The 23598-nt window shown below is 53.0% G+C and overlaps 4 protein-coding genes across 4 annotated transcripts; all 4 read left to right on the top strand.

The window, feature by feature from the left end:
* The first annotated feature begins 1467 nt into the window (after window positions 1-1467).
* Window positions 1468-5655, top strand: LOC111067143 (xanthine dehydrogenase-like). Its single transcript, XM_022356196.2, has 7 exons — window positions 1468-1522; window positions 1616-1770; window positions 1832-2572; window positions 2633-2866; window positions 2926-4017; window positions 4079-4787; window positions 4841-5655. The coding sequence occupies exons 1-7, from the start codon at window positions 1483-1485 to the stop codon at window positions 5638-5640; spliced, it is 3771 nt and encodes a 1256-aa protein (XP_022211888.2). The 5' UTR covers window positions 1468-1482; the 3' UTR covers window positions 5641-5655.
* A 1331-nt stretch (window positions 5656-6986) lies between these two features.
* On the top strand, window positions 6987-12888 carry LOC111067132 (indole-3-acetaldehyde oxidase). The gene is made up of 7 exons (XM_022356186.2): window positions 6987-7385; window positions 8753-8907; window positions 8978-9718; window positions 9779-10012; window positions 10072-11163; window positions 11220-11928; window positions 11990-12888. Exons 1-7 carry the CDS (start codon window positions 7346-7348, stop codon window positions 12787-12789), a joined length of 3771 nt encoding a protein of 1256 aa, XP_022211878.2. The 5' UTR covers window positions 6987-7345; the 3' UTR covers window positions 12790-12888.
* Window positions 12889-13050: 162 nt separating this feature from the next.
* LOC111067122 (xanthine dehydrogenase) lies at window positions 13051-17592 on the top strand. The gene is made up of 6 exons (XM_022356177.2): window positions 13051-13302; window positions 13382-14122; window positions 14456-14689; window positions 14753-15197; window positions 15268-16311; window positions 16378-17592. The coding sequence occupies exons 1-6, from the start codon at window positions 13090-13092 to the stop codon at window positions 17508-17510; spliced, it is 3810 nt and encodes a 1269-aa protein (XP_022211869.2). The 5' UTR covers window positions 13051-13089; the 3' UTR covers window positions 17511-17592.
* A 434-nt stretch (window positions 17593-18026) lies between these two features.
* LOC111065893 (indole-3-acetaldehyde oxidase) lies at window positions 18027-23137 on the top strand. Its single transcript, XM_022354335.2, has 6 exons — window positions 18027-18273; window positions 18866-19788; window positions 19901-20134; window positions 20200-22012; window positions 22068-22688; window positions 22750-23137. Exons 1-6 carry the CDS (start codon window positions 18234-18236, stop codon window positions 22929-22931), a joined length of 3813 nt encoding a protein of 1270 aa, XP_022210027.2. The 5' UTR covers window positions 18027-18233; the 3' UTR covers window positions 22932-23137.
* The last annotated feature ends 461 nt before the right edge of the window (window positions 23138-23598 follow it).

Raw genomic sequence — 23598 nt, 5'->3', positions numbered from 1 at the left:
AACCAGAACCTGGGCTTGGCTCTGACTTGTCAGTGGGTCAGTGTCATCTCATCCGTGCTGTAGTTGTGAGCATCAAATGGCCGTTGGCCAATAAAACCCAACACTTACCTGTGGGTGTGGGGTGTGGGGGTACTGTCCCTGTGTCTGTCTGTCTGTCTCTGTGTGTGCATCATCTTTTCGGGTCGGGTTCGAAGTTTGAGTGGGGGGGGATATGGATATGGAGAGGCTCACGTCACTTTTCGTGTTTGATAAGGATCCGCAATCGAGAAGAAGAAACGAAACGAAACGAAGACAAGACAGGGCGAAGGCGAAGGCGTACGTACGGTCAAATATATTGGAATTTTATTATGCATGACAGCTCCAAAAAAATACATAAAAAAAAAAACCAAGAAACCAGCCAACAATGGACACTCCCCCGAACGTAGCAACAAGGAGCGGTTGGGTCAGAACTCAGACCCTGGACTCTGGCTGGCCTCTGGCTGGCTGCTTACCTGTTTGACAGCGGGTTGCCTCCGACGATACCAAAATGCCTAGCCATGTGAGAAAAGATTGCGTTATTCATATTTTAATTTTACTTGTTCAAAAAGTTCTTTTACTCTTGTTTTTTTCTTCCATTTTTTTTTTTTTTTCCATTTTTTTCCCCTTTTTTTTGTTGTCGTTTGATTATGATTATTACGCGTATTTTATTTGTTATGTGTGTGTGTGTGTGTGTGGTTTTGGAAAACGATTCTTGAATATCGATAAGCTGCAAGAGGCGGAACGGTTCTCTTTGTTGTTCTTTCTGCATGTTTTGTGGCCATGATTATGTAAGATTTTTCGTTTTCATTTCTCGAAAGGAAACATCGATTTATATTTTGACAAATGATTTCCCAATGAGTTGACAGTTTTGCCCTCTCGCGAGTTAATAAAACGAAAAGAAACAACGACGAAGAAGGGGAACATGTATTTAATTAATTAAGCCGCGTCAAGATACACGCGATACGAGAGGGTTAATAATGAACAAAAAATATTCTGGCTTGTTAACGTTAAACGAAATAATTCCCAAAATAAAATGAAACTCCTCTAAGTAGTGCAGATCCGCCATAAAACATAACTAAATTACTCACAAATTGATAGCTAATGGAATAACTTAACTCTTAAATGAATATGAATATTACTTACAAAACAAACAATAAATAAATAATCGCCATTATATGCATTGAATGGAAATTGCCGCACAACAAAAGGCAACAAGTAACAGCAAATAAATCTGTTGCATGGGAATCAACAAAGCGCAAAAACTGTAATTTATAACCGCAACAAAAATTATTTGTAATTTCATAAACGATTCTGGCAAATATTGTAACTGCCAACTGATTTGCAGAACAAATAAAGCCGGGTGGAGCGTCCAGAGGGACCATCAGTTGACCATCGGCGAGTGTCCCAGCAGCTGCAAAAATACGTAAATAAATTCCGCAGAAAGTTAACACAACCAAAAGTGAAATGTCCACCACATTTACGATCAATGGAGAACCCTATACGGGTGGGTAAAGGATACACATCAGCTGTGGGATCCTTTTTTCCTTGCAACTAACTACAACTCTAGTCACAAGAAATTCCCCTCCATTTGCCACAGTGAATCTCAGCAATCTCCCACCGGACATCACTCTGAACACCTTCATACGGGAGCATGCCCAGCTGACGGCCACGAAGTTCATGTGCCTGGAGGGCGGCTGTGGAGCCTGTGTGTGCGTTGTGCGCGATGCCAACGGACCCAGAGCCATCAATTCGGTTGGCTCAAAGATCAACGGAATCATTCCAGTTCTCACAAAGATCTCCCATCGCTTTGCAGTGCCTCAAACTACTGAATACCTGCGCCCAGCTGGAGATCGTTACATGCGAGGGTTTGGGGAGTCTGCGCAGCGGCTACCATCCGATACAGAAGCGTCTGGCCAAGATGAATGGAACCCAGTGCGGCTACTGCTCCCCGGGATTCGTGATGAACATGTACGGGCTGCTGGAGCAGCACCAGGGCCAGGTGAGCATGGCCCAAGTGGAGAACTCCTTCGGAGGCAACATCTGCCGCTGCACCGGCTACCGCCCCATTCTGGATGCCATGAAGTCCTTTGCGGTGGACAGCGACATCGCGGTGCCCGCGGAGTGTGCGGACATCGAGGATCTGAACCTGGAGGCGCGCAACTGTCCCAGGACGGGGGAGCCCTGCAGCGGCAGCTGCCACCGTTCCACTTTGCTCTACGAGGACGGCAGCCAGTGGCACTGGCCCAAGACCCTGACGGAGCTGTTCGAGGCGCTGGACAAGATCGGAGAGGCAGACCAATTCATGCTGGTGGCTGGCAACACGGCGCACGGTGTCTACAGGCGATCGACGGACATAAAGCACTTCGTTGATGTGGCTGGGGTGGAGGAGCTGCATGGGCACAGCACTGAGGGGCAGCAGCTGAAGCTGGGAGCGAACCTCAGTCTGACCCAGACCATGGACATCCTTCGCACGACGTCCAAGCAGCCGGGCTTCGAGTATCTGGAGGTGCTGTGGAACCACTTGGACCTCATTGCGAATGTCCCCGTGCGGAATGTGAGTGTGGAGTCAGTTCCCAGGGACACTGGTCAGAGGAATAATTGCTCTTTCTTGCAGTCGGGAACTTTGGCTGGAAACATTTCGATCAAGAAACAACATCCCGAGTTCCCCTCGGATGTCTTTCTCTCCCTTGAGGCTTTGGATGCCAAGGTTCTGGCCATGAAGAGCGCCACCGAAGAGCAGACCCTCTCCCTGGGGGATTACTTGAGTGATTCGAACAGGAAACTGGTCATCAAGGCGTTCCTCCTGCCCGCCTATCCCAAGGATAAGTTTATATACGACTCCTACAAGGTGATTGTGCTCCAGGGTTCCCTTTTCGCTTCTCTTAAAAGTCCTTTCCTGCTGCGCAGATCATGCCCCGTGCCCAGAATGCCCACGCCTATGTCAATGCTGCTTTTCTGCTCGAGTTGGACAGCGGTGCGAAGGTGAAGAGTGCCAGGATTTGCTTTGGCGGCATTCGACCCGACTTCGTGCACGCCACTGCCATCGAGCAGCTGATGGTGGGCCACAGTCCCTACGAGAGTGGACTCATAGAGCAGACCTTCGACACGCTTCCCAGCCAGTTCAATCCGGACGAGGTGCTGCCCGACGCCAGTCCCGCCTACCGCTCCAAATTGGCTTGCGGATTGCTCTACAAGTTTCTGCTGAAGCATGCCCCGAACGCGGAGGTCGCGGATAGCTTCAAGAGCGGCGGTCAGATCCTTGAGCGTCCATTATCGTCGGGTGTGCAGGTGTACGAGACCCAGAAGCAGAACTATCCCGTAACACAGGCCGTGCAGAAGGTGGAGGGCATGATCCAGTGCTCGGGGGAAGCGACCTACATGAACGATGTGCTGACCGCGTCCAACACCGTGTACTGCGCCTTCGTGGGCGCGACCAAGGTGGGAGCCACCATCGATGCCATTGATGCCAAAGAGGCGCTGCAGCAGCCTGGGGTGATTGCCTTCTACAGTGCCAAGGATATACCGGGAACAAACACCTTCTGCGAGCCCAGCTTTGGCTACCAGGCGGAGGAGATCTTCTGCTCCGGCGTGGTGCGGCACTCGGAACAACCTGCGGGAGTGGTCGTGGCCCTCACTGCCGATCAGGCACAGCGGGCAGCAAAGCTGGTGAAGATCAGCTACAGTCATGCCAGCTGCGACTTCAAATTGCTGGCTACTCTGAAGGATGTCTTGGCCTCTGCCACTCCGGATCCTTCGCGCATCATTGCAGTGGCCAAATCGAAGCTGAAAGACGTCACATTCTCCGATAAGCCTGATATGGAGGTAAGGGGCATCTTCGACATGGGCCTGCAGTATCACTTCACCATGGAGCCACAAACGACGGTGGTCATTCCCTTTGAGGACGGCCTGAAGGTCTTCTCGGCTACGCAGTGGATGGACCACACGCAGGCTGTCATCGCACACATGCTGCAGCTGAAGGCCAAGGATGTGCAGCTACAGGTGAGCTTTTATTTTATTCCTTTCAATTCCTAAGCTCATCGATAACTAATCCTCCTGACAGGTGCGTCGTTTGGGCGGTGGCTATGGCTCGAAAATCTCCCGCGGCAACCAGGTGGCCTGCGCCGCCTCTCTGGCTGCCCATAAGCTGAATCGTCCTGTGCGCTTTGTGCAGTCTCTGGAGTCGATGATGGACTGCAATGGCAAGCGCTGGGCCTGTCGCTCTGAATATGAGTGCCACGTGAAGGCCAGTGGCAAAATCGTGGGCCTATCGAATGACTTCTACGAGGATGCTGGCTGGAATACCAACGAGAGTCCCGTGGAGGGGCACTCCACCTATACGGCGGGCAATTGCTACGAGTTCACGGACAAAAACTTTAAGCTCAGTGGCCATGAGGTGCTCACAGATGCCCCCAGCTCCACTTGGTGTCGTGCCCCAGGCTCCGTTGAGGGCCTGGCCATGATGGAGAACATCATTGAGCATGTGGCCTTTGAGCTGCAGCGCGATCCGGCAGACGTGCGCCTGGCCAACATCAGTGGCAAGACGAAGATGGCTGCCCTGCTGCCAGAGTTCCTCAAGTCGCGGGAGTACTTTGCCAGGAGAAAGGAGATCGATATGCACAATGCCAATAATCGCTGGACCAAACGAGGTCTCGGCCTTGCCGTAATGAACTTTCCCGTCATCTACATTGGACAGTTCCCGGCCACGGTGGCCATCTACCATGTGGATGGAACTGTTGTGGTCACCCACGGCGGCATTGAAATGGGCCAAGGTGAGTTATGGAACTCTCTCTGTTCTCTTGATCTCATCCTGATCTCTTTTCAGGCATGAACACAAAGATCGCCCAAGTGGCTGCCTATACCTTGGGCATAGATTTGAGCTACATCAAAGTGGAGTCCTCTGACACCATCAATGGAGCCAACTCCATGGTGACGGGCTATGCTATTGGCAGTGAGAGTGTCTGCTATGCCGTGCGCAAGATCTGCGAGACCCTCAACGGCCGGCTGAAGCCCGTGCGGAAGAGCAAGGCCAGCTGGGTGGAGACCGTTGAGGCCGCCAATGCCGCTCTCATCAATCTGATTGCCTCCGATCACTACAAGACGGGCGATATGCAGAACTATCATGTGCTGGGACTGGCCCTAACCGAAGTGGAGATGGATGTGCTTACTGGCAACATTGTGATACGCCGCGTCGATATTCTCGAGGATGCTGGCGAGAGTCTCAGCCCCAATATCGATGTCGGGCAGGTGGAGGGCGCCTTTGTCATGGGCCTGGGCTACTGGCTCAGCGAACTGCTCATCTACGAGGGCGACAATGGCCGGCTGCTGACCAATCGCACCTGGAACTACCACCCACTGGGGGCCAAGGATATTCCCATTGATTTCCGCGTTGAGCTGGTGCACAATCCCAAACCAAATGGGGCTGGTTTTATGGGTTCCAAGGCCACTGGAGAGCCGCCCTGTTGCCTGGCTGTGAGTGTGATATTTGCCCTGCAGCAGGCGATGCAGTCCGCTCGACAGGATGCGGGCCTGCCACGGGAGTGGCTGCGACTAGGAGCGCCGACAACTCCCGAGACTCTGCTGCTCAATGCGGGGCACCAAGCTACGGATTTTAAGCTCAAATAGGTACTGTATGGATTTCACTAGAATTGTATTGTATTCTTCTGTGTGTTATGTTTGCCCACATTATCGTTCACCTATTATTTTTTTAACACTCCAAAACCGAAGCTCTTCAAATTAACGTTTTCTCTCGTGCTTTGCTTGTGGATCGACGCTCTTAAATAAAATCACAGCACTGCCAGATCTGCTACAAAAAAAGCTTCGCTCTTCTGTTGTGTAGCTTTGTAGCTCCTCTCTCTCTCTCTCTGTCCCACATGCATATGTACATACAAGCTGTAAAAGCTTCACGTTGTCCCGTTTGTTTGTTTTGCTTATTCCATTCCGCTCCGCTCTGCTCTCTCACGAATAACATTAATTATTCGGCAACTTTTTCAATTGCTGTTTAACTTTTGGCTCCACTCTGTTCGAACGAACGCTTGAGTGTTTTAATTAATATCACTTAAGAGCTTGTTCTACTAGTTTTTCGAATGTTGAAGCTTTTCAAATACGTTTTGTTGTTGTCTCTGCTGAACATGGTCGAGTGGGAATGGAAGAGGAGAGCGCGCAAACATTATGCTATTATGCCGGCCGGCATTATGCTCTCTCACACTCTATCGCCCTCTCTCTATCGCACTGCTAGGAAATGTTCCTTCTGTTTGACTATTTTTAGTGTACACGTGACGCGGTGTGGCGTTTAAGGCAAATTAAAGGTAGATTAGTAACTTTGTTTGGCATGGAAAGTCATTAAATAAACACAAAGCAAATATATACAAATCGTTATACGCTAAAAAGCCAGATATAACGACTATTATTATCCCCAGTATGCAATCAAAATACAAATATATGTATGTGCATATGTAACTCCAACAAAGGCCTCTCTCACGTACATACATATGTACATATGTATGTGCGTAGTAATTTGTTGACGCGACGAAGCGCCAAAAAAAATTTTGTTTAAGGTAGGGCGTACGAAGGGTACATTAGTGTTGGCAGAAGCAATGACTGCAATGTATAAAAAAAAGAATTTAATTTAATCTCATAAGCCAAGGAGAACGCTCTCTTAATTGTCATTAGCTTACAACTACAAAGTCTCGGTCTGTTTTTTCCCGAAGCCAAGAAGGTCACTTGTTTATCCGATCCCGAATCATTCCCTGGCAAAGTGTATTCCCTGCTTCGTTGCGCCAAAGCTTGACCTATTTTCTCTTGTTTTTTTTTTTTTGCTATTCTTGCATGTATCGTGACTAGGCACAGCGGCCAAAAGTTAGCAACAAAAAACAGCTGACGAATGGCAAAAAAAAAAGGCAAAGAAATATTTTCAGAAGCCAGCGGGCCGGCAGTCGCAGCCAGTTTCCATGGAGCAGCTGAAACGTAACGGAGCCGCCGAAGCGATAGACTGCAATTATTGCCGATCGCGCGGCATGAAAATTTAACTAAATTATTGTTAATTTATACAGCGTTCCCGTCCAACTGACATTTATCTACGGCTGTCACAAAAATCGCAATCAAATTCTGTTGAACAGATCGTCAAGAGGAGATCGAATCGATTGGTTCGTTCGTTCGTTCAGTTAAGCAACGGCAGTGCTTGAGGCAAGAAGGCATTTCGCAGTGGAACGAACGCCAAACGGAAAATATTTGAAAATATTTTAAAAGTCGCAACTAATTGAATTATTTATAGAAAAAATATCAGCAGCTGATATTTAAGTGTTTCTGTTGTGTTGTGTTAACCAGCAAAATGACTACGAAATTCACAATTAATGGACAGCCGTACACGGGTGAGTTTCACATGAAATAGTGAGAAAGATCGTTAGTTACGCTAGGTAAACAAAGAAATTATGATAAAAATATTTTATATTAAGCTAGGCTATTAGTTTGTAACTCTATAAATAAATAAATAAATATATTATATTTTATATATATATATATATATATACATGTATGTATATGTATGTATATGTATGTATATGTATGTATATAAATAGTGTAAAAAGTAGAACCATGGATACAATCATAGGAAGTACATCCCTTAATTCATTTTTAATTTTTATACCCGTACTCAAAAAAGAGTTAAGGGGTATATTAGATTTGTGGTAAAAGTGGATGTGTGTAACGCATAAAGTATATATATTCTTGATCAGCATCAATAGCCGAGTCGATAGAGCCATGTCTGTCTGGTCCGTCTGTCTGTCTGTCCGTCTGTCCGTCTCGATGAGCGCCTAGATCTCAGAGACTATAAGAGCTAGAGCAACCAAATTTGGTTTCCAGACTCATGTGATATCACACTGCTACAAGTTTATTTCAAAATTTGCCAAACCCGAATCAGATCGGATCACAATTACAGCCAGAATGAAGAAATTAATTTTCTGTTGCTTCCCCTGCCGCCTCCTGCCCACAACAACGCAACTCATTTTCCTTCTCGCTCGCACACTCTGGAGCGTTCAGTGCGCGAACAACCACTAGCGGAGGAGATGTAGAATATGAATGGTACATCTATAATCTTCATGTTAGATGTAAAATATACATTGTAGATGTAGATGTAGATAACAGATGTAGCAAAAAAATTTAAAATGTACATTTTTTTTTAAATTTTAATATTCTAAAAAATCATAAGCTCAAAAATGTATATACTGACTGAGTTCGGGTATAAGTAGAGTCGGGTCCCCAGAAGCGACTCACACGTTCCTTCTCGTTTTTTTATGCTTTCGAACCATCTAAGATAAATTTAATAGTGTAAAGAAATTCCATTCCTAGCCATAGATGAAAGTACTGGAAATCAGAACGAACTCTTTACTGTGTTTGCTTCATATCTTAATCGTAACATCATTTCGTTATCTATTTATTAGCGAAAAAGGCCATCCATCCGCATTGAGTTTTCATATTTATTTTGTATTCCCCTTGCTATAGTCTCCAGTTGCGTACTGTACTCGGAAAAGCGAATATGCGTCTCTGATGTAAACAAATTGTAGGGGTGAACTAATATGATCATATGTCATTTAATATGATATGTGTTATCTTGAGATAATAATGACAATAATACGAATAAAGTCTGGCACAAAAGCAGATGCAAGTGCACGCAATCGTTGGCCCTCTAGGCCATTCATTTGGCACAAATTAACCTGTTCTCTCCCTCTATTTTGCACAGTGAATCTCACCAATCTCCCCCCGGACATCACTCTGAACACCTTCATACGGGAGCATGCCCAGCTGACGGCCACGAAGTTCATGTGCCAGGAAGGCGGATGTGGAGCCTGTGTGTGCGTGGTGCGCAACGCAACCCGCAGCTGGGCCGTCAATTCGGTTTGAACAGATCCCATCGAGTCATCCACTCAACCTCTAACCACAAATCGTTTGTGTTCTCTCTGTCTAGTGCCTCACGCTGCTGAATACCTGCGCCCAGCTGGAGATCGTCACTGCCGAGGGGTTGGGCAACCAGCGCACCGGCTACAATCCCATTCAGAAGCGTCTGGCCAAGATGAATGGCACCCAGTGCGGCTACTGCTCGCCGGGATTCGTGATGAACATGTACGGGCTGCTGGAGCAGCACCAGGGCCAGGTGAGCATGGCCCAAGTGGAGAACGCCTTCGGAGGCAACATCTGCCGCTGCACCGGCTACCGCCCCATACTGGATGCCATGAAGTCCTTTGCGGTGGACAGCGACATTGCGGTGCCCGCGGAGTGTGCGGACATCGAGGATCTGAACCTGGAGGCGCGCAACTGTCCCAGGACGGGGGAGCCCTGCAGCGGCAGCTGCCACCGTTCCACTTTGCTCTACGAGGACGGCAGCCAGTGGCACTGGCCGAAGACCCTGACGGAGCTGTTCGAGGCGCTGGACAAGATCGGAGAGGCAGACCAATTCATGCTGGTGGCTGGCAACACGGCGCACGGTGTCTACAGGCGATCGACGGACATTAAGCACTTCGTTGATGTGGCTGGGGTGGAGGAGCTGCATGGGCACAGCACTGAGGGGCAGCAGCTGAAGCTGGGAGCGAACCTCAGTCTGACCCAGACCATGGACATCCTTCGCACGACGTCCAAGCAGCCGGGCTTCGAGTATCTGGAGGTGCTGTGGAACCACTTGGACCTCATTGCGAATGTCCCCGTGCGGAATGTGAGTGTGGAGTCAGTTCCCAGGGACAGTCATCGGAGGAATAATTGCTCTTTCTTGCAGTCGGGAACCTTGGCTGGAAACATTTCGATCAAGAAACAACATCCCGAGTTCCCCTCGGATGTCTTTCTCTCCCTTGAGGCTTTGGATGCCAAGGTTCTGGCCATGAAGAGCGCCACCGAAGAGCAGACCCTCTCCCTGGGGGATTACTTGAGTGATTCCAACAGGAAACTGGTCATCAAGGCATTCCTGCTGCCCGCCTATCCCAAGGATAAGTTTATATACGACTCCTACAAGGTGATTGTGCTCCAGGGTTCCCCTTTCGCTTCTCATAAAAGTCCTTTCCTGCTGCGCAGATCATGCCTCGTGCCCAGAATGCCCACGCCTATGTCAATGCTGCTTTTCTGCTCGAGTTGGACAGCGGTGCGAAGGTGAAGAGTGCCAGGATTTGCTTTGGCGGCATTCGACCCGACTTCGTGCACGCCACTGCCATCGAGCAGCTGATGGTGGGCCACAGTCCCTACGAGAGTGGACTCATAGAGCAGACCTTCGACACGCTTCCCAGCCAGTTCAATCCGGACGAGGTGCTGCCCGACGCCAGTCCCGCCTACCGCTCCAAATTGGCTTGCGGATTGCTCTACAAGTTTCTGCTGAAGCATGCCCCGAACGCGGAGGTCGCGGATAACTTCAAGAGCGGCGGTCAGATCCTTGAGCGTCCATTATCGTCGGGTGTGCAGGTGTACGAGACCCAGAAGCAGAACTATCCCGTAACACAGGCCGTGCAGAAGGTGGAGGGCATGATCCAGTGCTCGGGGGAAGCGACCTACATGAACGATGTGCTGACCGCGTCCAACACCGTGTACTGCGCCTTCGTGGGCGCGACCAAGGTGGGAGCCACCATCGATGCCATTGATGCCAAAGAGGCGCTGCAGCAGCCTGGGGTGATTGCCTTCTACAGTGCCAAGGATATACCGGGAACAAACACCTTCTGCGAGCCAAGCTTTGGCTACCAGGCGGAGGAGATCTTCTGCTCCGGCATGGTGCGGCACTCGGAACAACCTGCGGGTGTAATGGTAGCCCTCACTGCCGATCAGGCTCAGCGCGCTGCAAAGCTGGTGAAGATCACCTACTCTAAGGCGAACGCGGACTTCCAGTTGATGCCCAGCATCGAGGATGTCTTTGCCGGCGACTCTCCGGATCCTTCACGCATCATTGCTGTGGCCAAATCGGAGCTGAACGAGGTGACATTCTCCGACACTCCCGACGTGGAAGTCAGAGGCATATTCCAGATGGGCCTGCAGTATCACTTCACCATGGAGCCCCAAACGACGGTGGTCATTCCCTTTGAGGACGGCCTGAAGGTCTTCTCGGCTACGCAGTGGATGGACCACACGCAGGCTGTCATCGCCCACATGCTGCAGCTGAAGGCCAAGGATGTGCAGCTACAGGTGGGCTTTTATTCCTTTCAATTCCTAAGCTCATCGATAACTAATCCTCCTGGCAGGTGCGTCGCTTGGGCGGTGGCTATGTGTGCAAGATAACCCGCGGCAACCAGCTGGCCTGCGCCGCTTCTTTGGCTGCCCATAAGCTGAATCGTCCTGTGCGCTTTGTGCAGTCTCTGGAGTCGATGATGGACTGCAATGGCAAGCGCTGGGCCTGTCGCTCCGACTATCAGTGCCACGTGAAGGCCAACGGCAAGATTGTTGGCTTGTCGAACGATTTCTACGAGGATGCTGGCTGGGTGAACAACGAGAGTCCCATCGAGGGCCACTCGACACTGACGGCCACCAATTGCTACGACTTCACTGGCGTCAACTTCAAGAACAATGGCAACGCGGTGATGACAGATGCGCCCAGCTCCACTTGGTGTCGGGCACCGGGCTCGGTGGAGGGCATTGCCATGATGGAGAACATCATTGAGCATGTGGCCTTCGAGGTGCAAGGCGATCCGGCAGCCGTGCGACTGTTCAACATAGCTGCCACAAACAAAATGTCGGAGCTGTTGCCGCAGTTCCTGGCGTCGCGGGAGTACCACGCCAGGAAGCAGCAGATCGAGGAGCACAATGCCAAGAACCGCTGGCTGAAGCGCGGCCTGGGCCTGGCCGTAATGGACTATCCCATTTTCTACTTTGGCCAGTATCCCGCCACGGTGGCCATCTACCATGTGGATGGCACTGTTGTGGTCACCCACGGAGGCATTGAAATGGGTCAAGGTGAATAGAGACAACTCTAGAGAATGATTTCCTCCATTAATATCCGCTGTTATCGTGGCAGGAATGAACACCAAGGTGGCTCAGGTGGCTGCCTATACGCTGGGCATCGATTTGGGTTTCATCAAGGTGGAATCTTCGGACACCATCAATGGGGCCAACTCGATGGTCACTGGCGGGGCCGTGGGCAGCGAGAGTCTCTGCTTTGCCGTGCGCAAAGCCTGCGAGACCCTCAACGGCCGCCTGCAGCCGGTGAAGAAGAGCGGCGACAGCTGGGTGCAGACCGTGGAGGCTGCCTATGCCAAGTCCATCAATCTGATTGCCTCCGATCACTACAAAGCGGGGGACATGGAGAACTACCACGTGTACGGCATGGCGCTCACCGAAATCGAGCTGGATGTGCTCACCGGCAACAATCAAATCAAGCGCGTGGACATCCTGGAGGATGCTGGCGAGAGTCTCAGTCCGTTCATCGATATTGGGCAGGTGGAGGGCGCCTTTGTCATGTGCCTGGGCTACTGGCTCAGCGAACTGCTGATCTACGATCGCGAAACGGGCCGCCTGCTGACGAACCGCTCGTGGAACTACAAGCCGCCCGGCGCCAAGGATATACCCATTGATTTTCGCATTGAATTGGCCCAGAAACCCAATGCCAATGGGCCCGGTTTTATGCGCTCCAAGGCCACTGGGGAGCCGCCCTGTTGCCTGGCCGTGAGTGTGGTGTTTGCCCTGCAGCAGGCCCTGCAATCGGCCAGACAGGATGCGGGCCTGCCGCGCGAGTGGGTGCGTCTGGGCGCACCCTCGACGCCGGAGACTTTGGTGCTGAATGCGGGACATGAGGCGACCAGCTTTCGGCTCAAGTAGTTTCTAATTTTGAATGGGTTTTCCTTTGTTTTTCTCTTTTCCACATTTACTTCAAATATATTTACTATGCATTGTACCCCAAAGGGTACCCCATTGTTACCCCATTTCGAATGCACTTTGTGGGGTGGTGGGCTGCTGCGATTAGCTTGAAGATTTCGCACAGTGCCTGCTTTGGTGACGAACGCTCTGCTGGGAACCCGTTTAGCCTAATTAACGGGGTAATCAGGTTTCAGCCAGCGGCTTTGATATAGAAGCGAATGGCCAAGAGCTGGGCACCATTTGGCCGGCGACTCTGCAGCGATGAGCATCAAATTCAGCGTGAATGGCTTCCCCTACGAGGTGCAGGCGACGGACTATGCCCCGGACCTCACCCTCAACGCATTCCTCCGCCAGCATCTCCAGCTGACGGCCACCAAGTACATGTGCCTGGAGGGCGGCTGCGGCTCCTGTGTGTGTGTCATACGACGACGTCATCCGGCCACCAACGAGGTGCAGCCAAGAGCAGCAAATTCTGTAAGTACAGCGACAGGGACTGGGATTGGCTTTCCTTTCACCCGATGCCGCCAAGCTGCTAATAAAAGTTTATTTCAAGTGCCTGACGCTGCTCAACACCTGCGACGATGTGGATATCATCACGGACGAGGGACTGGGCAATCGACTGAGCGGCTACCATCCGATACAGAAGCGTCTGGCCCAGCTGAATGGCAGCCAGTGCGGCTACTGCTCGCCGGGATTCGTGATGAACATGTACGGGCTGCTGGAGCAGCACCAGGGCCAGGTGACCATGGCCCAAGTGGAGGACGCGTTCGGTGGCAACATCTGCCGCTGCACCGGCTACCGCCCCATACTGGATGCCATGAAGTCCTTTGCGGTGGACAGCGACACTGCGGTGCCCGCGGAGTGTGTGGACATTGAGGACTCCTTCGAGCTGCTGTGTCCCCGCACGGGACAATCCTGCCAGGGCAGCTGCTCGCGTCCGGCGCGGCGCAGGCAGGACCCGGCGCCAGCCCACTGGCATTGGCCCAAGACGCTGACGGAACTCTTCTCGGCTCTCGGCCAGGTGGCCAGTGGCGAGCTCTTCATGCTGGTGGCTGGCAGCACGGCGCACGGGGTCTATCGGCGGCCCAGAGGCATTCGTCACTACATCGATGTTCAGGCGGTGGCAGAGCTGAAGCAGCACAGCCTCGAGACGGATCACCTGCTGCTGGGCGGCAATCTCACACTCACGGATGCCATGGAACTGTTTCTAGTTGCCGCCAAGCGGCCGGGCTTCGAGTACTGTGCGCAGCTGTGGCAGCACTTCAACCTGATTGCCAATGTCCCAGTGCGAAATGTGAGTAGAACGCACGAGCGCTCCATAAAATACACGAAACTCGTTTCGGCCTGGGTCAGCGATAAATTCAGCTAATTGGTGGCTGCAACTGGGGGATACTCTTCCGCTCTTCCACTCTTCCACTCTGCCACTCTTGTGCTGTGAAGAGAAGCTCCACTTTATTTATTCCCCTTCCCTATGGCTTCTCCTTTCGCATAGACTCTGCTCTGTGTTAGCGAATCACTTGAAATTCATTTAACTTTCTCAAGTTTCTGTCGCCGCGTTAGTAAATCAAATGCAGCAGCGCTGCGTACACTGAGAGAAAGAGCAGCTATTAATAGACATTTTCTGCAGAACGGCACACTGGCTGGGAACATCAGCATCAAGAAGGAGCATCCCGAGTTCCCCTCGGACGTGTTCATCACCTTCGAGGCTTTGGATGTCAATGTGCTGGTCTACGATAGTCCCAGTAGCCAGCGTGTGATGAGCCTGCTGACGTATCTGGGCGATGCCACGCCCAAGCTGGTCATTGGCGGCTTCATACTGCGGGCCTATCCCAGGGAGAGATATCTCTTCAGCTCCTACAAGGTAAAGGCTTGTGGCAAAGCTCCCTCACAAGTTCTCCCCTTGATTCGGTTTGTATGCTTGCAGATCCTGCCCAGAGCGCAGAATGTCCATGCCTATGTGAATGCGGGATTCCTCGTCGAGTGGCAGGACGTCCAGCGGCATATTGTGCACTCGGCGCGCATTTGCTTTGGCAACATTCGACCCGACTACGTGCACGCCCAGCCACTGGAGCAGCTGCTGCCGGGCAGAGATCTCTACGACCCGGCCACAGTCGCCCAGATGTTCGAGCAGCTGCGCGGCAGCCTGCAGGCCGAGGAGCGGCCGCCGGAGGCCTCGCCCGAGTACCGTGAGATGTTGGCCTGTGCGCTGCTCTACAAATTCCTGCTGGCCACCGCGCCCCAGGAGCTGGTGCGGGAACGCTATCGCAGCGGCGGGCAGCTGCTGGAGCGGGCTCTGTCCTCGGGCAGTCAGACCTTCGAGACGATCAAGCAGAACTATCCAGTCACACAGCCAGTACAGAAGCTGGAAGGTGCGTGGAAGCCACAGAGAGGATGGGAGGATGGAGCGCCATCTCAGTTCTTCCTCTTGGATCTTTGCAGGTCTCATGCAGTGCTCGGGCGAGGCCAGCTATATGAACGATCTGTTGACCGCTTCGAATGCCGTCCACTGTGCCTTTGTCACGGCCAAGCGTGTGGGCGCCACAATCCAGCAGATTGATGCCACGGCTGCCCTCGGCTGCGTGGGCGTTGTCGCCTTCTTTGCGGCCAAGGATATACCGGGCACGAATAGCTTCCAGACGGTCAGCCAGCTGACCCCAGACGCGGACGAGATCTTTGCCGCTGGCCGGGTCAGGTACTACGACCAACCCTTGGGTGTGATTGCGGCCCTCTCGCAGGACACGGCCGTCCATGCGGCCACCCTGGTGCGGGTGACGTACGCCAACGATCAGCGGCCGATCTACACGAGCATCGGCCAAGTGCTGGCCGCCAAGCAGCAGGATCGAATCGTCTGTCTGCCGAAGGAGTTACCCCATCTGGATTCTGCATCTGGCCCGCCTCTGGCGCCCGGCGATGTGCTGGGTCGGGGCATTCTCGAGCTGGAGTCACAGTACCACTTCACCATGGAGCCGCAGACAACGATTGTGGTGCCCCTGGACAATGTGCTGCAGGTGTGGTGCTCCACCCAGTGGATGGACGGCACTCAGGGCAGCATTGCCCACATGCTCAAGCTGGACGTGAACAAGGTGCAGCTGCAGGTGCGCCGTGTGGGCGGTGCCTATGGGGCAAAGGTGACGCGCGCCAATGCTGTGGCCTGTGCCGCCGCCCTGGTCGCCGCCAAGCTCAACCGACCCGCCCGATTCGTCCAGACCATCGAATCCATGATGGAGAGCAATGGCAAGCGCTGGGCCTGCCGCTCGGACTACGAGTTTCGAGCCCGTGCCAACGGATCGATCATTATGCTGACCAACAACTACTACGAGGATGCGGGCTGCAATCTCAACGAGAATGTCGTCGATTTCCTCACAATGCCAGCCCTCAGGAATGTCTACAAACTCACCAATTCCAACTACAAGGCCACGGGAAGTGCCATCCTAACCGATGCCCCCAGCTCCACCTGGTGTCGGGCACCTGGCACAGCAGAGGGTGAGTCCTGCCTGGCAACACAACTCTTTTCCCTGCCCTAAACTAATTCCGCTCTTCCCGCTGCAGCCATTGCCATGACGGAAACAGCTTTGGAGCACATCGCCTTCAGCCTCCAGCTGGATCCGGCCGATGTGCGGCTGGTCAATCTGCGATCGGGCAGCAAGATGGTGCAGCTGCTGCCCCGGTTCCTGGCCACCACGGACTACCGCAAGCGACGCGAGCAGATCAACCTGTTCAATGCGCAGAATCGCTGGCGCAAACGCGGCCTGGGACTGGCCCTCATGGAGTTTCCGCTGAACACGACCGTTGGCTTCACATATCCCACCACGGTGGCCATTTACCACGAGGATGGGTCGGTGGTCGTCACGCACGGCGGCATCGAGATTGGCCAGGGCATCAACACGAAGGCGGCCCAGGTGGCGGCCTTCGTGCTGGGCGTGCCCCTGGAGCGGGTGAGCGTGGAGAGCAGCAACACGGTGAGCGGAGCCAACTCCATGATCACGGCCAACTCCATGAGCAGCGAAATGGTCGGACTGGCCGTGCGCAAGGCCTGCGACACGCTGAACAAACGCCTGGAGCCCGTCAAGAGGCGACTGGGCAAAGCCGCCACCTGGCTGCAGATCCTGCAGGCCGCCTACCTGCAGTCGGTTATTCTCATAGCCAGCGACTCGTACAAGCTGGGCGATATACCCAGCTACAGCATCTTCGGGCTGAGTCTCAGCGAACTGGAGCTGGACATACTGACGGGCAGCCACGTGATACGCCGCGTGGACATCCTGGAGGATGCTGGCGAGAGTCTCAGTCCCAATATCGATGTGGGCCAGGTGGAGGGCGCCTTTGTCATGGGCCTGGGCTACTATCTGACCGAGCTGCTGGTCTACGATCGCCAGACGGGCCGCATTCTCACCAATCGCACCTGGAACTACCATCCGCCCGGCGCCAAGGACATTCCCATCGATTTTCGCATCGAACTGCTCCAGAAGAGCCCCAATCCGGTGGGTTTTATGCGCTCCAAGGCCACGGGCGAGCCAGCCCTGTGCCTATCCGTGGGCGTGCTCTTTGCCATGCAGCACGCCATTCAATCGGCCCGACAGGATGCGGGCCTGCCGCGCGAGTGGGTGCGCCTGGGCGCGCCCACCACGCCGGAGACTGTGGTCCTGAATGCGGGCAGCCAAGTGCAGAATTTTGCCCTGAATTGAGTGGGGATGTGGTTGGGTTTGCCTTATTACGAGATTTTAGTTGGTTGCGGGGAATTCGGTGAAATATATTTGCTTACATAAATCAGTCGGAGTTTCTTATGACTTAATTCCGTTCAGTAAAAAAAAGCGAACAAAACCCCTTTCATTCAGCTCCCTTTGCTTTCTTGGCATATGAGTTATTGGAGCCAAGCCAAAAGCTTTCCACTCTTTCCAGTGCTGCTGACCGAACCCCAGACGATTGCCGCATTTTGTTTAGAAACCTGAGCAAAACAGAAGAATCTTAAACAAACAATTAGCCGATAAAGCTTTATATACTCATGGCTACATCTAAACAGAACGTGGGAGAGTGGGAGAGTTGCTGAAAGAGAGCGGGCGGGCGATAACGATTAAGTATATAACGCATGAAAGTTCTCTCCGCTCGATCGAAACGTAGTTAGAAGAGTTGCCACCAGAGCAGCGAAGCCGAAGCCGAGGCGGGCTCCCTTTGCGGCTACGCAATAAATACGCGTCGCGAATGGCCCTAACGTGCAGTAGCAGCTCGGAGATCGGCGTGAACAACGTACGGCGGAACGTTCGCATCGCTTGTCTCTAACATTGTGAAATAAATAGTTTCTAGAAGCCACTCCACAAGAACAGACGGCAGAAAGGCTGCAATTGATTTCACAATAAATACAGGCAACCCCTTCCAAGTGACTCGAGGGATTATATAAGACACCGATAATAATGGCTGGCAGCATTACAATCAACGGCACCAGCTATGACGGTGAGTGTGTGGGCAGTTAATTGATTGCTTGATTGAAGCGTCATCCAAAAGATAAAGCACACGACAATTAATAGCGCTTCAACATGTTTCAATATTCCTGCTTTACGCTGATGTTTTTGTTGTTTTTCTACGGAAACTTGTAGAGAATTTAGGCAACAGAATTGGTAACACAACGCCTGCCATTTGACTTGTTTCGATGGTTGTGTTTATCACACAGAAAAGTTGTTAGACGTACATAATGATATGCACAAAATTCTGCCAATTTAGATAGGCATATCTTCGTAGATAATAACTACATATTTACATACATATGTACATCTCGTCTGTGTGTAGTTTACGTCTAATTTTGGAGGTTCATTTAAAAGCTATCTCCATTGGCCACCCGTGTCGACAGTCACAGGAAATAATTACACTAGTGTTAGTGTCTGAGTGCCGCTCATAGACAGATATTATTATAGTCGAAGAGTATTTCTCGTATAACAGTAACCCCGAATTTAGAGTGTTTAAAAATGTTGTAGTGTCTTAGTGCGATTAGATAAACTCAGCCTCAGTTCAGACTCTAATCAAATGCAATATTTTGTCTCGCCTGCAGTGAATCTGGCTGCACTGCCTGCGGACATCTCGCTGAACACCTTCATCCGGGAGAATGCGGGTCTGACGGGGACGAAGTTCATGTGCCAGGAGGGGGGATGCGGCGTCTGCGTGTGCACGCTGACCGGCATCCATCCGGAAGCGGGTGAGGTGCGCACCTGGGCCGTAAACTCGTGCCTTACGCTGCTGAACACCTGCCTGGGACTGGAGGTGACCACCGCGGAGGGGCTGGGCAACAAGCGGGTGGGCTACCATGCCATCCAGGAGCGGCTGGCCAAGATGAACGGCACCCAGTGCGGCTACTGCTCGCCGGGCATCGTCATGAACATGTACGGGCTGCTCAAGTCGAAGGGGGGTCGCGTGACCATGGCGGAGGTGGAGAACTCCTTCGGGGGCAACATCTGTCGCTGCACCGGCTACCGCCCCATTCTGGATGCCATGAAGTCCTTTGCGGTGGACAGCAACATCGCGGTGCCCGCGGAGTGCGCGGACATCGAGGATCTGAGCACCAAGCAGTGCCCCAAGACGGGCCAACTGTGCGCCGGCACCTGCAAGAAGCAGACCCCCAGGGGCAGTCAAGTCTACCTGGACGGCAGCCGCTGGAGCTGGCCGGAGAGCCTCGGCCAGCTCTTTGACGCCCTGCAGAGCGCTCTCAAAGAGAAGCTGCCCGTCATGCTGGTGGCCGGCAACACGGCCCACGGGGTGTACAGGCGCAGGGCGGACATCAAGGCATTCATCGATGTCGGTGGCTTGGCAGAGCTCAAGGGACACAAGCTGGCCTCCTCCTCCCTTACTCTTGGCGGCAACCTGAGCCTCACAGAGACGATGGACATCTGCAGCCAACTGGAGCAGACCAGAGGCTTCGAGTACCTGGCCCAGGTGTGGCAACACCTCGATTGGATCGCCAACGTTCCCGTGCGCAATGTAAGTCGACAAGTGCCTTGTTATCTGCCTGATAGCGCGTCAGCTGGCTCTCCACCTACTCAACTTATCGTATCATTCGACGCTCTTATCAATTTCTTTTGCATTAACCCAGGCCGGCACCTTGGCGGGCAATCTGGCCATCAAGCATGCCCACCCGGAGTTCCCCTCTGACGTGTTCATCGTCCTCGAGGCCCTGGACGCACAGGTGATTGTCCAGGAGTCGGTGGTGAGGCAGGCGACTGTGAGCCTCGCCAGCTATCTGAAGACGCCGATGGAGGGCAAGATCATAAGGGGATTCGTGCTGCCTGCCTATCCCAAGGATCGCTTCCTGTTCGACTCCTACAAGGTGAGATCCATCAGGGAATCTTCCACCGGGGAGGCTTTGGAACTCATCTCTTTCCCCACCCTCAGATCATGCCCCGTGCCCAGAACGCCCATGCCTATGTCAATGCCGCGTTCCTCCTCGAGTTGGACAACGCTTCGAAGGTGAAGAATGCGAGGATTTGCTTCGGCGGCATCAACCCGGAGTTCGTCCATGCCACGGCCATTGAGAAGCTGCTGCTGGGACGCAGTCCCTATGAGAATGGACTGGTGGAGAAGGCCTTTGGCCAGCTGTCGACTCTCCTGCAGCCCGATGAGGTGCTGCCCGACGCCTCGCCCGTGTACCGCCGCAAGCTGGCCTGCGGACTCTTCTACAAGTTCCTGCTGAAGACAGCCGCCGAGCGGAAGCAGGGAGTGGGCAGTCGCTTCGCCCTGGGCGGATCCTTGCTGCAGCGGCCGGTGTCCAGTGGAAAGCAGAGCTTCGAGACATTCGAGGAGCACTATCCGGTGACCAAGGCCACGGAGAAGCACGAGGGCCTCATCCAGTGCTCCGGCGAGGCAACCTACTCCAATGATCTGCCCACGCAACACAATCAGGTGTGGGCGGCCTTTGTCACAGCCAAAAAGGTGGGTGCGAAGGTCACCAAGGTGGACGCCCAGCCTGCCCTGGCTCTGCCCGGAGTGGTGGCCTATTTGGATGCCAAGGACATACCGGGACCAAACTACATTGGCCCCAAGACGCGCGACCAACATTTCTTTGCCCAAGACGAGGAGCTTTTTGCCACTGGGGAGATAAAGTTCTACAACCAACCGGTGGGTCTGATCGTCGCCAGCACCAACTCCCTAGCCCATCGTGCCGCAGAATTGGTGAGTCTCACCTACGAAGGAGGAGCTAAGGAAGTGCTGCCCACCCTAAAGGATGTGCTGGATAAGGTAGGAGCCTCGTCAAGCGATCGTCTCGAGCAGAAGGTGAAGTCCACTCTGGACAACCTCGACCTGGAAGGGGAACACTTCGATCTGAGTTCCTCCGGACAGCTGGACATGGGCCTGCAGTACCACTACTACATGGAGCCCCAGACGACGGTGGCGGTGCCTTTCGAGGGCGGCCTACAAGTGTATGTAGCCACCCAGTGGATGGACTTGTCGCAGGACAACATCGCGAACATCCTCAAGCTGAGGTCCAACGAAGTGCAGGTGAAGACCCGCCGCATCGGAGGCGGCTACGGAGGCAAAGCCACCCGTTGCAACCTCGCCGCTGCGGCCGCTTCTGTCGCTGCCCACAAACTGAATCGTCCAGTGCGCCTGGTCCAGTCGCTGGAGTCCATTATGACTACCATTGGCAAACGGTGGGCCTTCCACTGTGACTACGACTTCTTCGTCCAGAAGTCGGGCAAGATCGTGGGCATTGTCAGTCGCTTCTTCGAGGACGCAGGCTACCTGTCCAACGAGTCTCCCATCGGTCACGTGGTGTTGCTGTCCAAGAACTGCTACGAGTTCAGCGATAACTTCAAGTTAGATGGCTTCCTCGTCTACACGGACTCCCCCAGCAACACCCCCTGTCGGGCTCCTGGGTCTGTGGAGGGCATCGCCATGATAGAGAACATCATCGAGCACATTGCCTTTGAAACGGGGCAGGATCCGGCGGATGTGCGCTACGCCAACATTTTGCCCGCCCATAAAATAGGCGAAATGATGCCTGGGTTCCTAGCCAACACCCTTTACAAGGATCGGCGCTCGGAGATTATTGCCTACAACAAGGAGAACCGCTGGCGCAAGCGCGGCTTGGGTCTGTCTATAATGGAATACCAAATCGGATACTTTGGACAGTACCCAGCGACGGTAGCCATCTATCACAGCGATGGCACTGTCGTGGTCTCCCACGGAGGCATCGAAATGGGACAAGGTGAGTGTTGGATAGCCCTGAAACTGTTCCTCAACTAAAGAATTATCCACTCCAGGCATGAACACCAAGATATCCCAGGTGGTGGCACACTCGCTGGGCATTCCCATGCAACAGGTGCGCATTGAAGCCAGCGATACGATCAATGGAGCCAACTCAATGGTCACCGGAGGCGCCGTGGGCAGCGAGACCCTCTGCTATGCCGTGCGCAAGGCTTGCGAGACGCTGAACTCCCGCCTGGAGCCTGTCAAGGAGGAGGTGAAGCCCTCCGACTGGCAGCAGCTGATCAACGAGGCATACAACCGGAAGATCAACCTCATTGCCAGCGACCAGTGCAAACAGGGCGACATGGATCCGTACTCGGTATGCGGCCTCTGCCTCACGGAGGTGGAGTTGGATGTGCTCACGGGCAACTATCTGGTCAACCGCGTGGATCTACTGGAAGACACGGGTGAGAGTCTGAATCCCAATGTGGATATCGGACAGATCGAGGGCGCCTTCATGATGGGCCTCGGCTACTGGACCAGCGAACAGATTGTGGTGGACAAGCAGACCGGCGAGTGCCTCACGAACCGCACCTGGACCTACAAGCCACCGGGCGCCAAGGACATTCCCGTGGATCTGCGCATTGAGCTGCTACCCAAGAGCCCCAACAAGGCGGGCTTTATGAGGTCAAAGGGTAAGCTTACAAGCGAATGTTCCGTCTTGAATCCAAGTGACTTAAAGTTCTCGTTTTTCAGCTACCGGTGAACCCGCGATCTGTCTATCTATCGCTGTGGCCTTTGCCCTGCAGCAAGCCCTGCAGTCCGCCCGCGATGATGCCGGCGTGCCCAAGGCATGGGTCACCCTCACTGCCCCGATGACACCCGAGTTCCTGGTCCTGCATGCCGGCACAGACCCCAGCCAGTTCAAGCTGAACTGACTGGCTAGGGAAGAGGAGAAGTAGAGCCAGGAGATCTCTTCCTCGGCAGTGGACAGAGCTTGAGACACGGCACGTGGCCGATGGGAACGCTTCGATAAGCACACCAAGATAGCCCCCCCCTATACATATACCTAACCCCCACTTAACCTAGAGGAGCAGACCTTGTATTGTGTGCACAATAAATTAAAAACTTATCCAGCGCTTAATCCCAATGACATTCATTGCCTGAGACAACAAGGGAATGGCATGGAGTGGTCGAGTGGCCAAGTGGCGACTCCACCCTCCATAGAATTTACATTTTCCTTGAGTCTTTTTTAAATGCTTAACACCTCAACATCAGCGACAGCTCCGACCGGATACACTCACCGCCTCGAACTCATCACCGCGCCCAAGGACCAAGAACCAAGTAAGTTATCTTCTGATGGAAGATACTTGTGATAGAAGATACATCTTCTTCTATACTATAAATATGTAGAAAAAAATCGGTGTGTAAGCGGCTCCGCAACGCCTGTTGCCTGTTTTCTGAAAAATTGCCTATTTGTGTAAGTATATTTGTTGCTTTTGATTATCATTGTTTGATTTCGATGAATTCCAAAACATTAATTGCATTTAGTAAGCAGCAAAGCGCGCGGGTCTGCTAGTACTTCATAAAGAAGATATTTCAAAT

This window comes from Drosophila obscura, unplaced genomic scaffold (genome assembly GCF_018151105.1).
Source record: "Drosophila obscura isolate BZ-5 IFL unplaced genomic scaffold, ASM1815110v1 contig_4, whole genome shotgun sequence".
Classification (NCBI taxonomy): domain Eukaryota; kingdom Metazoa; phylum Arthropoda; class Insecta; order Diptera; family Drosophilidae; genus Drosophila; species Drosophila obscura.
The sequence above is the reverse complement of the archived record's forward strand: the minus strand, read 5'-3'. Positions and strand labels throughout refer to the sequence as shown.